The sequence below is a fragment of the Syngnathoides biaculeatus genome, chromosome 15 (assembly GCF_019802595.1).
Source record: "Syngnathoides biaculeatus isolate LvHL_M chromosome 15, ASM1980259v1, whole genome shotgun sequence".
Classification (NCBI taxonomy): Eukaryota; Metazoa; Chordata; class Actinopteri; order Syngnathiformes; family Syngnathidae; genus Syngnathoides; species Syngnathoides biaculeatus.
In genome coordinates this window covers 9,240,001-9,259,370 of record NC_084654.1, presented here as the reverse complement: position 1 = coordinate 9,259,370, position 19,370 = coordinate 9,240,001, and the positions used below count along the sequence as shown (strand labels likewise).

General features: G+C 40.9%; 1 protein-coding gene across 1 annotated transcript in view; it reads left to right on the top strand.

Moving 5' to 3' along the window:
• eipr1 (EARP complex and GARP complex interacting protein 1) overlaps positions 1-19,370 on the top strand; it is a 78,867-nt gene that overhangs the window by 37,214 nt on the left and 22,283 nt on the right. Inside the window, exon 6 of the mRNA XM_061842806.1 lies at positions 4,297-4,433. Coding sequence (XP_061698790.1) covers positions 4,297-4,433 — 137 coding nt within the window. The remainder of the gene's footprint in view (positions 1-4,296; positions 4,434-19,370) is intronic.

Genomic DNA, 19,370 nt, shown 5'->3' with positions numbered 1-19,370 from the left:
GGTGTTACATTGACTAATTGAATAGCTTACCTTGGAAGCTTTGTGCTGATTAAATATTTGATACATTCAGCTGGTCGTAAGGTTGTCCACAAACCTTAATCCACCGTTTGCATTCATCTAAATTACGCTTTGGGGTGGGTGGGAAAGCGCATCAGATATCCTCCCTGTAATCTCTCTGGATAGCGCTTGTCTCATTACACATTCCCCAGCCAAATCGAAGCACCGTATTTCTGAATCGGATACAAGCAGGACTATACACTCGCAATTCAGAGGCTTAAAGTAACCATGCACTCTCTTTGTTTGTGGGTAAAGGATCGTGGCTGTAGGCAGCATGGGCAGGGTTCAGAAAATAATGCTCACTGGTTGGTCAAAAGGGAGCTGGCAATCACTCTCATGGATCCATCCATTGTACAAATGCTGTTAAAGAATTTAAAGGCAAGAGGGAGGAAAGCTGTTGGAATGCCTGATAGTTTTGGTTTGTATTGTTCACTATCTTCTACCCGAGGGAAGGTGTTGGAAGAGTTGGTGCCCATGATGCGGAGGATCCAAGAGTGATCCTGACTGCTCTTGTCCTAGTTCGATTGGCGTGCAACTCCTCGAGGTGGGTAGGGTGGTGCCGACAATCCATGAAGCAGTTTTTATCGTCCAATATAGCCAAAGTTTGTCCTTTTTTTGTCTCAGCCCCAAACCAGACTGTGTCGGAGGTACACAATACTGATTCAATGACCGCTGTGTCGAACTGTCTCAGCAGCTCATGCTGAGCCATGCTTCCTCAGAAGGCACAGGAACTACTTCCTTTGCTGTTTTTGTTTTTTTTTTTTAGGATTTTTTTCAGGCCCTGGTGCTGATGGTGCGTGTGGATGAGGTCATGTCCCCCACCTCATCTGCTGTGTCCTCCCTGTCAGGAGGTTGTAGATCCTTCAGGGTTCGCACGTGGCCCTAAAAGTCCCTAAAAACCCCTAAATTTTCGAAGGTGCATTTAGGGGCTCCTAAAAGTCCTTAAAATCCGTGAAAACCAGTCAAGCCCCTAAAAAGGCCTTAAATAAAAAAAAAATCAAAGGGAGGACCTCTACCGCCAAACTTCTCCCGAAAAAATTAATTAATCTTTTTATTTAAAAAAAAAATAGCGATTCGTCTGGCGTCCAAAACAGCCGGAAATTGTCAACGGAAGTCACCGTGTTGACAACTAGTCGCCATCTTGTCGATATTCTATTGTTTGTTTCCGTGAGTAGGCATTTCACTTCGTCTTCGTTATGACGTAGCGTAGTTGTTTCATCGATCCAACTTGTATCACGGGGAAGTGCATTTTTCAAGAAGCTTGGGTTGAAAGTAAGGAGTTTGGGAGCTGGGTTCGTCGAGATCCAAAAGATCGGCACATGTTTTACTGCCATCTGTGCAAGCAGAGTTACCAGCTTGAAAAGATGGGCGTCAAAGCGCTGGAGTCGCACCGGAAAAACAGGAGACACGCTGATTTGGCGAAGACTCTCTCATCTTCCGTTGGTATGAATCTGTTTCTAAAATATCAAGATAGTGAAGCATCAACTTCAGGCAGTGGTACTAGCAGTGCATGCGCACTAGGAATCGCAAAAAAACGCTTACTTTCATAACCGGTTTTAACCGAAAAGCTGTAGCAAAAAAACGATTAACCGGTTTTAAAACCAGTACCATTGTGGTGTTTACATAATTCACCCACGGGACCTCGAGTTGGGGTGCGGGGTTCCGCACGGACTGTTTTTTTGTTGCTCTTCTGGAGTGATGAGTTCACAGAGTTCCCCCCGTTATGCGAGTAGTGTTTTGATGTCTGCCAATAAAACAAGTTTTGATCCTGTGTCCGACACTCCGCCTCAGACTCCTTTTCTCCGGCACTACACCATCGATCGCTAATTTGCTCCGCGGTAATGGGGTAGTTTGTATACAATATTGACAAACAAGCTTGTTGAATGTGGGTTTCAACAACGCACTCGTGTAAGTTAAATTTTTATTTTTTTTGTAAAAATGTTTTAACGTAAACATTCTTCTTTCGGACTTTCAGAAAGGGCGTTTCCTCGATGCCATGTTTGATGTTTCTTTGATTTAACTGAATGTTCTTTTGAGTCCAACTTTACTCTAACAGCGAAACTTGAAAAAAGTGGAAATGGTGTTGAAAAAATAGCACAATGTGGAGTACCGGAACCGGAAGAAATGATTGGAAATTTTAACCGATTTCGAAAGTCCGATTACGGTTTCGATTTTAAAAACCAAAAAGTGGTTGTAACCGGTTATTTGTGACCGGTTGCGACCCCTAATGCACACCTACAGTTGTCCAGCCAGAAGTCAGGCTTTATGAACGTAGTTCAATACACGAAGACAGACTCGTTAAAGGCAGAGTTCATGTGAACTTTAAAAGTGATCTGCAGCCATTACAGTTACAAATCTTGTGAAAATAATTCGAAAGTGTTTGCAGTCATGTTCCCAGACAGTGACATTGCTAAAAACTACCACTGTGGGGAAAGGAAGACTTCATACCTGGCTACATTTGGCATCGCTGCCCACTTTTCATCTCTACTGCCTCAAAGCCAAAAAAGCCAGAATAGAGACTGACATATCTACGCTTATTGAGAAGGCTGACAGGCTGTGTGAGGAGGCAGAAGAAAAGAGGAATCTGAGGTTTATCACTGTGGCCAATGCACTCAGAGGCAGAGCAAAGGACAAGAGAACCACTTTGGCACCTCTGCAGCAACAAATAGAGGAGGCACTGGGTAGGCTCAAGGAGCTAGAGTAGGGGTGCTGAGACAGACATCAGTAGAAGACATTTGTGTATGTAGTTGCAATTGTAGTTAGAATTTGTTTTTCTGTAGTTATGTGAAGACATTGGCAATGGTCATATCAATGAGAACTACCACAAGGGGCGACAGGTGATCACTGTCACAGGGACTGAGATACTGGAACATTTGATGAACCAAGAACGGTTGATGGCACCATTGGGTGAGTCTTTTTTCCTTACTCTTGATTTCCCACGATGGCCCTAAATTTTTTCCGTGTCAGCCCTAAATTTTTCGTGTCAGCCCCTAAGTACGTTTCTTTCGGCTTGTCACTTTCGGGGTCGCCACAGCGTGCCATCTCAGATGAACACACATATATGTTTTGGCACAATTTTTATGCCGGATGCCCTTCCTGATGCAACCCTTCTCAGGGAGTGGAGGCCCCAGTGGGATATGAACCCACAACCCCTGGTTTACCAAACCAGTGCTCTAAGTGAGTATGAATCCTGTCCATTGTCAAATGGCAGGCAAGGCACTGATCTGAAGAACCTTGGAGGAGAGGAGTTCAGGGATGATGCTTTTGAATGGAGAGATGTAGTCTACGAGCAGGATCCTCGCATCGGTTCCCAGGCTGTTAAGGTGTACAAGGATGAAGAACAGACCCTCGAATTAATTTCCCATCATCAATTATCCTCATTTCATAGTGTGTTTTGGTTGGCCAACCTCCAGTAATGTGAAAGTTAGATTTATTTACTTAATTATTTTGTGTCCAATCCAATTTGTCAATGTAATCTCCCAGTGGCCTTAATAGTAAGGAGTGGTGGTCAATGAGACATACAGACTCTTAGCAATGGCTGTATTTCTTTCACAATTCAGATTTCAAATTCATAAAACTTGGTCCATGAAACGGCTTAAAGTGACGTCTGCATCTTTCCATCTTTTCATTGGGTGATCAGAGCCAAAATATCAGTAATGGGTGATAGAGGAGAACAAATGTCGGACAGTATTGAAAATGCATTTTCATGGTGGACTTTTCAAGAAACGCTGGACATTGTGAGGATAATCATCCAGGATTGTAGCTGTCTGCTTTCTTTCAACCCAGAAAATACTTTATTCTACTAGTAGCTAGCTCTGACTAAACAACTACTTAATTAACTTGCTGTGAGGATAAAATAAAAAAGTGGATTTTATGATCTACAAATCAGCATCACTGTGTTCGTCATGTTACCAAATACATATTGAATGTGAATTGCTCCAAGTGGTGTAGAAGTTTGGAGTTGTTTGGAGGAAGATAAACTGTTGTGACTGTTTTTTCTTCTAGTAAATGTTTTTCATCCCAAATATGGATAACGCATCTCTGTCTGTCTGTCTGTCTGTCTGTCACTCTCTCTCTGTCTCTCTCGCTCCCTTTGTAATGCTATGCATAGTTGTATTGCATTTTTGGGATTTCGACAGTCATTTCTTGGAAAATGTGTTTCACTGTACTGGCTTTGTAGAGATTTCATTTTAATCGCTGCTTAAAGATGCTAATAAGCAGGGCTGTGATCCTTTGCAGATCTCCAGCACTGCTATGCTTGAGGGGAAAGGGCAACTTAAATTTACCTCTGGTAAGTGGAGCCCTCACCATAACTGCGGCCAACTTGCCACTGCAAGTGACACAGCAATAAGAGGCTGGGACCTACGTAGCATGAGGTGAGTTTTCCTTCAGGTCTCCTCTGGTGTGATGACACAATCGGTTATTTTACATTCACACAACTCCCTTTTAAGAGAGCCCTAAAATCCCACTTGTTGAACTTTTCACACTAAAATTTTAAAAATAAAATTAAAACACTAAAAGTTGCAAGAAAATATTTCTCATATTACTAAACAATGGCTGCTTTCACACATTACAGGTAAATTGGTACATAAGATGTTTAACAGTAAAAATAACAGATTTGTAACAGAACTCATCGAGTGGGAAATACTCTGTCCATAATACACAATGGCAGAGCTATTGACGCTTGCATATTTAGGTTATTATATGCATGGCAATTAGTGCAACAGCACAAAACAAAGGGGTATTTTGTCTCAGGTGTTAAATTCCACACTGGCCACGACTACGTATGGGTTATCAGACTTTGACCCAGGTCACGAAGACATTGCTCATTTTTGCATTATTTCATTGTTGAATCTTTTAGGACAAAAAGTAACACAATAAATGGAAAACCTGAGTGACAAAAGGTATCTTTGTGAATTTGGTCATCATGGGGCATTTGTTTTGTACTCATTTGACTGATGGAATCCAATGGAGTGATGCGATGTAGGAGTTGGACACTAATGTTCCTGTTTGTTATGGAGCGTACTGTATGTACTTCTACACATTAACCTTGTCAGTGCAGGTTATCAGTCACATGTCTTGTAACCTTAAGCTTTGTGTGTGTGTGTTTGTGGTATGCGTGTGTGTGTGTGCACGTGGTGTTTTTTTTTTTTTTTTTTTTACGTGATGTTTTTAGGTCAGCGTGTATATGTGTGGGGACTCTGCTGGAGAAAATAATCACCTTGCAATTGATCACCATGATAACAGCAAAGTGCAGAAGAGATTGAAAGAGATAGTTGGTGAAAGAGAGAAAGACAAGGAGAGAATATATTTACAAGATGTGTATCACAGCCAGTGATAGTATGGATGAAAGATTGCTATCACTCTTCCTTGGAACAAATAAAAGAGTTGTGCACACTTCATTTTGGCTGTCCACCCCCTGTTTGGCTTTTGAAAGAGGCAACAATGCCATTAGCACATAGGGAAGAGGGGGTATTACACCAGAGAGAGACATTGTTTAGCAAAAAACATAATCTCATCTGTAAAGACCATAATTCACCACTGTTATTTCAGAGGATCGCTACACCCATCAAAAGGGAGTAAATTATTATTATTCTTTTCCTTTTGACTTGCCTTGTTAGGGGTCATCTCAGCACGTTATCTTTTTCAATGTTATCCTATCTCTTGCATCCTCCTCCCCACACGAACTGCCTTCATGTCTTTCCTCACAACATCTTTCAACTTTGTCTTTGGTCTTTCTCTAGCTCAATTGCCTGGCAGCTCCATCCTCATCACCCTTCTACCAGTATCCTCACAATCTCTCTTCTGGACGTGTCCGAACCATCAAATTTTGCTCTCTAACTTTGTTTTCAAAACATCTCACCTTCGCTATCTCTCTGATGAGCTCATTTCTAATGCTATCTAACTGGTCACTCTTGGAGAGAACATCAACAGCTTCATTTCTGCCACCTTCAGCTCTGTTTCCTATTGTCCCTTCAGTGCCACTTTCTGGAATCAGTACATCAGAGCTGGCCTCACCACTGTCTTATAAACATTGCCTTTCATCCTAGCAGGGGCTCTTCTGTCACATAACACACTTGACACCTTCCTCCTCCTTTCCCGCTTGGACTCATTTCTTCGTTTCCTTACTATGCTCACCTTTCCTCTGGACTATTGACCCCAAGTATTTATAGTCCACCACCCTCGCTATATCCTCTCCCTGTAGGCTGTCTCATCCCCCTACGGCCGTAATGAATTAGGCTGTTTACAAGTAAAATGCATTTCTACTTAGGAAAGATTGAAGTTATGAAACGACTTTCGGAACGGATTAATTTTTTAAGTAATACCACTATGGATTTTAATGTTCCGGTTCTAAAGTTCTACTGGTTTATAAATCACTAAATGGTTTAGGTCCTGAATACATGAAAGAACTTCTAATGGAATACAAACTCAGTTGGGGTCTGAGATCAACTGACTCTGGTCAAATGGGGGAGTGCAGAGTCCAAAGCAAACGTAGTGAACCAGCATTTAGCTATTATGCTATAAAAGAATATAGAATTAGTTACCAACAGAGGTGACATCATCTCCAAGTGTGAGTGTTTTCAAATCCAGATTAAAATTTTTTTTTCCCTTATACGTTTAATAGTACTTCCACATTTCAGTGATATTTCTTGCACTGAAAGCTGTTTTACTTGTACTTTTTATTTTCAAATGTTTTTATTTTTGTATTTGAATGCTCTTAATCGTGTAAAGTGCATTGAGTTACCTTGTGTATGAATTGCGCTATACAAATTCATTTGCTTTGCTTTGCTTTGAGAGTTGCTCAGGTGTTGCCTTCTCGATGAATTGCTTAAATATTTGATAGGGCTTGGTTTTGGCTTTGGGTTTCATCTGTGAAAACTGCAATTTTCTGTTCAACATATATGATGAACAGAAAGCTGCCCATGGGAGAAAAGCAAGCCTTTTTGAAACTGAGAGACGGGGGAAAATCGATGCTGAAATCAGTGCTTTTTCACAAACATTTGGCATCGCCAATACATTTTATGATGTCCTGCAGAAGAAAGAAACCACTGGTTTACTCCACAACAGATATTGAACAGGCCAATTATTGTGAGAGCTGTGAAGAAACACCCAAATACAACAGTCAGTGACATTACTATTAGTGACAATAACATCAAGAGACGAAATGCACGGGACACGTCACAAAATGCAAACCACTCATCAGCAAAAGGAATCAGAATACAAGATTGTATTTTGCAAAGAAGTTCAGAGATAAACCACAAAAGTTGTATAGGTTTTGTGGACTGATTTGGCCAAAATTAACGTCTACCAAAGTGATTGAAGGCATCAGGGTATTAAGAACAAAGGATTATGATCCAAAACACTCTCATCTGTGCAGCATGGTGGAGGTAATGTCATGGCTTGGGCTTGTATGGCTGCTTCTGCAATGGACACACAAGTCTTTATTGATGATGTATTTTATGTCATGGTAATAGAAGGCAGAATTAATTTTGAAGTCTACAAAACCATTTTGTCAGGCAGTTTACAAAAAATGCTTCAAAAACTAATCATTAGAAGCTTCATCCTGTAACAAGACAATGACCCAAAACACACAGCCAACACTACAAAGGACTTCATAACAGGAAAAAAGGGGTAGGTTTTAGACTGCCCAAGTCAGTCACCAGACTTTAACCCAATAGAGCATCCTTTTTAGCTCTTTAAGAGTAGACTGAAGTGAGAAACCTGTAGAAACTAACAAGAGATGAAAGAGGTTGCAGCAAAGGCCTGGAAGAGCATTTCAAATGGTGAAGTCAATGGGTCACAGCTTGATGCAGTTATTGTTGCATACACAGTACTTGTAAAAGAGTTGGGAAATCGAACAATTATAGGCCTGTCATTTTGAATATTTCATCTGGTTCCTCGTCCGTCTGTCGGGGAGTTTGTTGTTAGTTAGAAGTGATCTGCATATCATCTAAATATGGCTCGAAACAATAGGGTGCTATTGCCCCGGTCACTTCACTTGATTCTGAGATGTTCTCTTCTTTGAAATGAGCTTCAGTCTCAGAAGGGGCGTCAGAAAAATCCCCAAATATCTCTTGTTCATCTCCTATAGCAGGTGGCACAGCGTCTTCTCAATGTCCCAGTGTGACCCAGTGTGACATCTGCAAATGACGTTGCAGGCAATATGGCTGCCACTGGGCTGTCAAGTGAGACTTCAGCAACTTTTCGCAATATTGACACGTTTTCCGCTCATTATTTTTTTCATATAGACATTGAAGTGAATAATATTAGATGTATTTTTCATAACAATATCTATTTTAAAATGTATATTTGGCTGTCAGTGGCACTTTAAGTGTCACTTTAAATGTTGTCTGTTCTATTGGTTTTGCTCACTTAAAAAGTGGGGCGCTTCAAACAAAAGGTGCTCTGTTCTGAGTTGTTTAACACATCTAAATGTAAATACCATGAAATAAAAGGTGAAATTTTGAACTTTTGCCCACATTCATCTTTTGATTTGAAACACAGATGTCTTCACTAGCCTTGCCAATCCCATACTTTTGGAATGGCAACCATTTGCACGCACATTCGCGCCTATGGACAATTTAGACTCTTCAGTTAACCTAGCTTGCTTTCGGGATGTGGGAGGAAACTGGAGTACCTGGAGAAACCCACACAGGCACATGAACATGCAAGCTTCACACAGGCGGGGCCAAGATTTTAACCCAGGTCCTCAAAACTGTGAGGGAGATGTGCTTACCAGTCAGGCACTGTGTGTGTGTGTGTGTGGTGTGTGTGTGTGTGTGTGTGTGTGTGTGTGTGTGTGTGTGTGTGTGTGTGTGGTGTGTGTGTGTGTGTGTGTGTGTGTGGTGTGTGTGTGTGTGTGTGTGTGTGTGTGTGTGTGTGTGTGTGTGGTGTGTGTGTGTGTGTGTGTGTGTGTGTGTGTGTGCGTGTGCGTGTGTGTGTGCGCGTGCGTGCGTGCACTGCCAAAACAACAGAAACCTCTACAACTTACTGCAAGGTGTTTTCTCAAGTAAGAAGTTGGCTGAAATGTCCACTTTAAGCAGACACAAGACTAAAAATATTTGTTTTTAGGAGTTGTTAAAGTAAACAATCTTATTTTTCTCTAAAATTAGTCATTTTAATCAGGCGTCTTTGTATGAAGTCATGTGACTGCCTTGTCCCATTTGATTAATAAATTGAAGTCGAATGACACTAATGATCACCTTGGATTGCCACAACGGTGTCCTTTGTGGTAGTCAAAGATGAAGTCTAAATATACATGATAAATAACACTACTGATGAAAGATACATGTATTCTCTTCTAGTTTGTACAATGTAATGTCCAACTCTTTATAAATTATGGAACACCACATTTGCGTATTAGGGTCATAAAAGCAGTAGTAATGGAAAGAAATGACACATTTTCAAGTTGTTCCTTGAGCTTCATTTTCATTTACATGATTTAGAACGCAAACCTTTTTCCTGCCCAAGGGTGCGGTTATGTTGTTCTTTTTCTTAAACGCTAGTTTAGCTGAATGTTCAACCTGTACTATGTTTGTTAGTCTCAGTCTCTCTTTAAGAGGTCTTATTCTGGTTTTATTAATCAGGAGTTAGTTGACATGATGATAAGGAAAAAGGTTGGTGTATTGTGCATCCAAGAGAGCAAGTGGAAAGGGAGTAAGGCTAGAAGCTTATGAGCAGGGTTTGAATTATTTTACCATGGAGTAGATGATAAGAGGAATGGAGTAGGGGTTGTTTCAAAAGAAAAGTTGGCGAAAAATGTCTTGGAGGTAAAAAGAGTATCAGATCGAGTGATGAGGCTGAAATTTGAAATTGAGGATATTGTGTATAATGTGATAAGTGGCTATGCCCCACGGGTAGAATGTGACCTCAAGTTGAAAGAGAAATTCTGGAAGGAACTAGACAAAGTAGTCCTGAGCATCCCAGAGAGAGAGAGAGTTGTGATTGGTGTAGATTGTAATGGACATATTGGTAAAGGAAACAGGGGCGATGAAGAAGTGATGGGTAACTACGGCATCCAAGAAAGGAACTTTGAGGGACAGATGGTGGTGGACTTCGCAAAAAGGATGGAATTGGCAGTGGTGAACACTTATTTTTTCCTATGCAAGACAGGAACATAGAGTGACCTACAAGAGCGGAGTTAGAAGCACGCAGGTGCATTATATTTTGTGCAGACGATGTAATCTGAAGGAGATTACAGATTGTATGGTAGTGGTGGGGGAGAGTATAGCTCAACAGCATAGGATGGTGGTGTGTAGGATGACTCTGGTAGCGGGTAGGAAGATTAGGAAGACAAAAGAAGAGCAGAGAATCAGGTATTGGCAATTAAGAAAGGAAGAATGTTGTGTGGCCTTTCGGAAAGAGGTGAGACAGCTTCTAGATGGACAGGAAGCGCTCCCTGAAGACTGGAATATTACTGACAAGGTACTCAGGGATGCAGGCAGGAGAGTACTTGGGGTTCCTTCTGGTAGGAAAGGGGAGAAGGACACTTGGTGCTGGAACCCCAAAATACAGGAAGTCATCCATGGAAAGAGATTAACGAAGAAGTGGGACGTGGAGAGGACTGAGGACAGGTACAAGGAATACATTGAGATGTGACGTAAGGCAAAGGTAGAGGTGGCGAAGGCTAAACGAGAAGCATATGACGACATTTACACCAGGTTGGATATGAAAGAAGGGGAAAAGGATATCTACAGTTAGCCCAGACAGAAGGATAGAGATGGGAAGGTTGTCCAACAGCTAAGTGCGATTAAGGATAGAGATGGAAATGTGTTGACTGGTGCCAGTAGTGTACGAAATAGATGGAAAGACTACTTAGAGAAGTTGATGAATGTAGAAAATAAGAGAGAAGGAAGAGTAGAAGAGGCAAGTGTGAAGGACCAGGAAGTGGCAATCATTAGTTAGGGGGAAGTTAGAAAAGAACTAAGAGGATGAAAAATGGAAAAGTAGTAGGTCCTGATGACATTTGGAGGTATGAAAGCAATTTGGAGGGGTGATTGTGGAGTTTTTGACCAACTTGTTCAACAGAATACTAGCGGGCGAGAATATGCATGAGGAATGGAGGAAACGTGCTAGTATAGTACGGTGTGTGTGTGTGTGTGTGCGTGTGTGTGTGTGTGTGTGTGTGTGTATATATATATATATATATATATATATATATATATATATGTATATATATATGTATATGTATATGTATATGACGGAAGGGCAAAGTCTATAAAACTGTGGTGAGGCTGGCCACGATGTATGGATTAGAGACTGTGGCACTGAAGAAACAACAGGAAGCAGAACTGGAGGTGGCAGAAATGAAGATGCTCAGGTTCTCGCTTGGAGTGAACAGGTTGGATAAGATTAGAAATGAGCTAACTAGAGGGACAGCCAAAGTTGGATGTCTTGGAGACAAAGTTAGTGAGCGCACACTTAGATGGTTAAGACATGTTCAGAGGCGAGAGAGTGAGTATATTGGTAGAAGGGTGCTGAGGATGGAGCTGCCAGGCAAAGCAGCAAGAGGAAGACCAAAGAAAAGGTTGACGGATGTTTTGTGAGGGGGGACATGAGGACAGTGGGTCTTAGAGAGGAAGATGCACGAGATAGGCTAATATGGAAAAAAGATAACACGCTGTGGCAACCCCTAACGGGACAAGCTGAAAGGAAAAAAGGACAAAATTCTGGTTTTATTAATGTTTTGTGTGCATCAGAATTATTTATAACTCAAAAAGGTAATTGAACATATTATTTTGCCAGAGGCATGTTGGCCTCATCTGATTTAAGGCTGGGTTTTTCCTCATTCTAGTGTTTTGATCCTTTGATAGAAATGGGTAAAGTGACAAATACCACTTAAATTTTATGCAGCAGTCAGTATAAATTAAATGGTTAGTGTAGCCACCCATTTTGACGTACATACATGTTCAGTTCAGTGAAAATGTACTTCTGACATTCATCTTTTCTAAACACTACAGATACATTGTGCAAGTTTGTTTGCACTATTTTATGTTTTTTCAAAAGTAGCAGCATTCAGCTAAATTTTAAGTCTTTCAATCAAAGGGATTTCAGCATGCTCATTAAAACATGTTTACTTGCAATCCTGTAGCATCTTTCAAGGGACGCAAATGAACTCGATTTGATATTGATTGCAGGACAACATAAGGGCCTGATTTACTAGAGGTTTGCACAAGCAAATACAGATGCAAACTTGATTGCTCCCGCAAGCGGATGTTAAAGATGATCTACTAACCAGGGACAGAAAAAAAAATGTCTAACACCTCCAAAATTGCAGTAGATCATTTAGTTTTACAATAGCCGTTTCTAGACTATTTTGGTGGAGGCTCAAGCACCTCATGTTGAATCTGAAAGTAAATTTGTGGTACCATAACTGCCAAATAACGATTTTAACAATATCTAACTTTTAGCTGAAACATTCATAAATAAATATTAAGTTGTTTAGTTCATAGCTTTGAAATTGATACAGGTTATGAGAACCTGTGATGAAATTTTCATTTTAGTCTATGCCGTGGGCTGCTAAGAAAATGGATATTCATAAGTTGAAAACACGTTATTTAAACCATGCAAACTTTTTTGACCCACCCTCCTAAAAGAATCGGAGTAGATAATCATTTGGAACTGGAATCAAAACAGGGAACCGGAATTTGGACCGTAATCGCTAATTGATGCCCATTGTGTATGTAGAAGTGCTGCTGTATCAAAATAAAGTATATTGCCTTTCCCCAGAAATTAAAATGGTTACAATATATTCATAAAGCCAATCTACGGTGTTATTCTATTGTTGTTCAACATTTCAATAACGTTTATCAGATTTGGTGGTTTTGTCTCAAAGTTTCCCAAAAAGTCTTATGCTCATTGTTCATAAATGTGGGAATGAAATTGCTTTAAAATGTACAAACTTTATCTTTTCTGCCCAGGAACTCAGCACTCCTGAACCTCCCATCCAAGACTCGCTCCTGTTAAAGGGGAAATCCAGTGCTTTGCATGAACCGTGTGTCAATAGGTCATGTAACATGTACCCAATTTTGACAATGTGATGTTAAATCCGCTCTCACGTAATAGTGTTTTGAGAATATTTTTATCGACAATGACAAATTTTCAGGGGCGCTGCCATTTTGCGAATCACATGATCTACTTGGGCGTATGTGATGTGTACCGTGCCGTTCCAAACGCTGGATTACATGGGACATCATTATGCCTAGCTGATTTTTTGGATTTATCCTCATCTGATAAAGAAAAAGCAGCATCGGTTGATCAGGAAGACGAGCTGAGCTTTGACGTCCAGGGAAGCCTTTAGCAGAGCTTCGGTGGTAGCGGAGGCCTTTAGCCTAGCGTGGGTGTCTGGGGCTAACGAAGCGAGCAGAGGCCATTAGCCCTAGACGCCGAAGCTAGGCTAAAGGCCTCCGCCACCACCGAAGCTCAGCTAAAGGCCTCCGCCACCTGAAAGCTCGGCTCGCGGCCCTCCACCGAGCTCGCTCGTCAAACTCCGCATCATTCCCATCCGAAAAACTATCCGGGGCTGCCAGCCTGGAGCTCCCGGGGGCCTTTGTTTAGTACTTATTTCGTGCGTAGGCCTCAGAGTAGTCAGACTCCACATCATTCTGCCCGAAGATGCATCCAAATATTCAACATTAATTACAGCCACAGGTTCAAATCTGTGTGGGAGTATTCCTCCGTCTTCCCAATTAACCAATACTATTTCTTCATCAGATGAGGATAAATCCGAGAAATCAGTGCTGGGCACAATGGTGTCCCATCTTATCCAGCGTTTGGAACGGCACGGTACACGTCACATATGCCCACATAGATCATGTGACGTAAATGGGCAGCACCCCTGAAAATTTGTCATTGTTGATAAAAATCTTCTCAAAACACTATTAAATGAGAGAGGATTTAACATCACATTGTCAAAATAGGGTACATATTACATCACCTATTGATACACTGTTCATGCAAAGCTGGACTGGACTGGATTTCCCCTTTAAGTACCTACCAGTCAGTTTGCTACAATTACCTTGAAAAACAAACTTAGTTGCTTGACTGATTACTTGGTCTTGAATGAAACTTAGTTACTTTCCTGATTACTTGATTTCAAAATTAACTAAATTAGATTGCAAGTAATGTTTTAGTTACTTTCAGGAGCTGCTAAGCAATACTAATCAACACTACTAAAAAAATATTAGCTTAAGTGTACTCATTACTTGGTAATGTCACATAAATTACAAAATGATGTCATCAACATGTCATCACATTAAATGAGCTACTGTACTTAGTGCAGACTTGATATTCTAAATACAACAAGCACACCATTCACACGACAGGCAAACACTGCAGCCCTGCACATTGTGTGGGGGTCCATGAAAGCAACTATGTGTGCGTGTGTTTGAGAGAGTAAGTGTGTGTTTGCATGTACATAAACGTGAAAGTGAGTGCCGTTTGGATTGTGTAAACTTCTTTTCCTTTCGGCTTGTCCCGCTAGGGGTCGCCACAGCATGTCATTTTTTTCCATCTTAGCCTATCTCATGCATCTTCCTCTCTAACCCCAACTGCCCTCATATCTTCCTTCACAACATCCATCAACCTCCTCGTTGGTCTTACTCTCGCGCTCTTGGCTGGGAGCTCCATTCTCAGCATGCTTTGACCAAAACAGTGAAGAAAATAAGTATTTGAACACCCTGCTATATTGTAAGTTCTCCCACTGAGAAATCATGGAGGGGTCTGAAATTTTCATCGTAGGTGCATGTCCACTGTGAGAGAGATAATCTAAAAAGAGAAATCCAGAAATCACAATGTATGATTTTTTTTTTTGACGATTTATTTGTGTGACACAGCTGTAAATAAGTATTTGAACTCCTGATAAAACCAATGTTAATATTTGGTACAGTAGCCTTTGTTTGCAATTACAAAGGTCAAACGTTTCCTGTAGTGGTTCATCAGGTTTGCACACACTGCAGGAGGCATTTTGGCTCACACCTCCACACAGATCTCTAGATTTTCTATTGGGTTTACGCCTGGAGACTGGCTAGGCCACGCCAGAACCTTGATATGCTTCTTACAGAGCCACTCTTTTGTTTTCCTGGCTGTGTGCTTTGGGTCATTGTCATGTTGAAAGACCCAGCCACGATCCATCTTCAATGCTCTGACTGAGGGAAAGAGGGTGTTCCCCAAAATCTCACAATACATGGCTGCGGTCATCCTTGCAGGGTGTTCAAATACTTATTTTCTTCTCTGTATACTCACTCTCTCACCTCTGGGCATGTCCCAAGCATCAAAGTCTACTTATCCATCCTGCTCACTCCGAAAGAGAACCTTAACATCTTCGTTTCTGCCTCCTCCAGTTTTGCTTCCTGTTGTCTCTTCAGTGTCTCTAATCCGTACATAATGGCTGGGCTCACCACTGTTTTATAAACTACCAGAGACTCTTCTGTCACAAAACACACTAGACAGCTTCCGCCAGGTGTTCCAACCTTCTTGGACCTGTTTCTTCACTTCCTTACCACACTCACCATTGCTCTGGATTGTTGACCCTAAGTATTTGAAGTCGTCCACCTTCGCTCTCTCTTCTACCTTGAGCCTCACTCTTCCCCCTCCATCCCTCTCATTCATGTACACATATTCTGTTTTACTTCGGCTAATCTTCATTCTTCACCTTTCCAGTGCATGCCTCCATTGTTCCAATTATTCCTCCACCTGCTCCCTGCTTTTACAGCATCTCACAATGTCATCTGCGAACATCATGGTCCAATGGGCTTCCAGTCTAACCTTATCTGTAAGCCTATCCATTACCAAAGAAAACAGGAAGGGGTTCAAAGCTTATCCCTGATGCAGTCCCACCTCCACCTTAAATTCTTCTGTCACACCTACAGCACACCTTGCCATTGTTCTGTTCCCTTAGAACCTTCTTTGAATTGTGATGAAATATCCACTTAAGTAAAGATGCACTGTCATTTTCATAGCTGGCTAAAGCAGACCAACCTGCACCTTGGTTTATGACACCAACTGCCACTTTGCTCTTTGTGATAACCTGATATGAGCCCACACTGATGATGCAATGACACTGATTTTAGAGCCGGAAATCAGGCAGTTATTGCTATGATTCAATCAATGTTCAACTGCACATTGTGAAATTTCAGTAAATGATGATGTACTAGTTTCACATTGTGTATTGGTATCTCTGACTGTAATGACTTGTGAAATAGGTCCTAAATTTTACTCAACCTTTTTCACTATGCTTCAACCTCGTACCAGACCTCCAGGCATCTCCACACACACGCAGCTGCATACAGCAGACCTGCACCCATAGATTACATTCCAGGTTGCATACTAAAAGCAGTGTAATGCCGCAGTGAAGCATGGCCTCTGTACACTCCCATGGAAGTAGACTGCATTAAAACTCTTCCAAACAGACAAAACAGCCCCATAACCACAATGCACATCACCAACCAAATCATCCTTTTGATTCCTCCTGTTTGCTAAATCTCACAGTACTTCCTTCCACATGCCTGGACCCAACGTAAACTCATGACTTTGTGCATGAGCATTTTCTTTATTTATTATTAGCAAATACAGCAGCATTCTGCAAAAATTATTTATTAAACCACATTTCTATATAAAAATTGACTATTGTGCAAAAGCTTACCACTGTTTTGTAATGTACTTTTCCATATGTAATCATTCATTTGAGAGTGACCTTTTGAACCATCCTGCAGTCGAATCAATTATATCTAACCTTTTCATATATTCCCAGCCTCCTCGACTCTATTAGACCTATACTTAGAGACTTGCATTTATGACCTTAGGCAGACCATAGAATAAAAATGAACAATGAGGTTAGCATTAAAGACAATGGTGGTGTCATGCAGCAATTCCCACTTAATGTGTTATTCACAATCAATCTGCGACTGACTAGTGCATTTTAGTCTTCCATTCCCCTGAACATTTCATATTTACCTTCCTCCCAAAAACTATTTTGCTCAAGCTATTAAAAAAGACAAAGTGCTGATGTGGCTATTACAGTTTTGGGCGTCCCTTTATTTGTTTGGATTTTCTGTTTATGTTCACTTACAATATCATAAGAAACAAGCTTTTAACATAAGCACCCATCAAATTTTAAAATGTAGCAGATTAGTTCTCACTGCAACAACCAACAAATTGTTACCAAACAAATAAATTGCTAAAACACAACCTTGCGGGAACATCGAGCTTCTGTATCCAAAAGTGTGGATGGATATAAAATCCAGTTTCACACTAATTGTCACAGACGCCCAGAGGCTTCTTGAAACCTGATGCCAATCATTCAAACTCACTAGTACAATTTTGTGAACCTGTTTAGTGCAGCAATTGATCCAAAGTATGACACATTGGAGAACCCACACAACCAGGGCATCTGTAACTGGTGGATGTCTGTAAAGGTAAAGGACCCCCAATTTAGAACTTGAAAAAAAATGATGGAGAACACAAATACTTTCAAAAGAATAAGGGAAAAGACAACATCTAATCTGGGAGGTATAAAATGACACCATCAATTGTCTTATTTCTTCTCAGGCAGTTAGAATGTAAAAATGTTGTTTTTTTTAACTATTCTTCATGAACCCATTAATTAGTCTCTCTTTTTTACATTTTAATACCTTCATAATTTTTTCTCATCTGATGTAACTCCCTCTAAACCTGCCATTCTGTCATCCTTGTCTGCCAGTCCAATCTCACAGCTAGGCTTTAATTTCGAACAGCAATGAAATGATTGCTCTCCTCGTTCGATTTTTCTTTTCCTTCTCCCCATCCTTTCACATTGCAGTTGTCATAGAAACAGAGACTGCTTCTGTGTGCGTGTGTGTGTGTGTGTGTGTGTCTATGTGAGTGTGTGTGTGTGTCTATGTGTGTGTGTGTGTGTGTGTGTGTGTGTGTGTGTGTGCATGCGTGTGCGTGCGTGTGTGTGCATGCGTGTGTGTGCGTGTGTGTGTGTGTGTGTGTGTGTGTGTGTGGTGTGTGTGTGTGTGTGTGTGTGTGTGTGTGTGTGTGTGTGTGTGCGTGTGCGTTTGCGTGCATGTGCGTGCGTCTGTGTGACTATGACCGTCTGGTCCAGTCGATTCCCTCAGCCGAAAGATTTATTGGCTAGTCTAAGCCAGTAGGAGGTTGTGTATACCAGGTATTCTGCTGGTTTTGTTTACCAAGTCACATTGTTGGAACTATCCTGTGTTTTGGACAGACAAATGAGACCTAAAAGTCACATGATATCAAGAACTGTGAAAGTTTTAATTTTTAGAGTTTAGGTCCTTGAGGTAGGGTTTCTAAATAAAAAATGAATGTCAGTGTAATGTTTTCCGATGTGATGGAAAAACAGTTATAAATCTTTGCTGCTCTACTTTTGTATTGTCTGCATTTGCACACAACAGTATTTGTGTGTTTCCCCAGTTTTATTTTTTATCTGCTAGTGCCTAACAGTGTGTGTAATAGGTCCCCTGTTCCCCCATCGTCCCCCATCACACACACTCAGCCTTGCTGGCTGAATGACAGTAGATTGAGTGTGTTTGGTGGTTTAGGCAGAACACGACTATAATCCCCCACACTCATACAAACACACACTCGCACACATACAAAAAAGTCCCAGGTCTCTCCACTATTAGCTGGAGCCTAGGGAGTGGATGTGTGAGCGTGTTGTTTTGTGTTCGTGTGTGTGTAGTGGGGATTGCTTAGTGACACCGGAGAGGAAAAAGGCGAATCTAACCCAATTTCCTGCTCCATTTCCTTTTCACATGGCAAGCACGTCCCATTCCACGCTGGAACGGGTTAAACACTAGTCACCCTTGAGCCCCAGGTCACGGCATTTACACTGGAGAGAGTACACTGTGAATAAATTATGTGCCTCAGTTTCAAAATTAAAAATGAAATTGTTATTTTAAGTAAAACTGAAGTTTAAAGACAATTCAGACATCAAGACTGCTGACAAACTGGTAATATTCAACAAATTCACCTAACGTTCAATAGAAACTTAAAGTTTAGATATAAACCTGGGCAAAGATTTCACTTAAGAGAAGCTGACTATTATTTGCTCCAAGTGGTTAGAATATTCAGTCCATCCAATCACCCATTGTTTTTCAGGATTTTGTTTGTAGTGTTGAAATATACTTTTCAACAACAAAAAAAGGCCGTCAGTGCACAGATACATTTAAAAACATGATACCCGATGTTCTCTGTTTAAATTAGCATCTTGTTTTCAAAATTGCCCTGGTTTCTTACAAGTCACACTCACATCTGTCACAAAATGAAATCACCTCACATAAGATAACAACATTTTCTATGAAGTAAAGTTT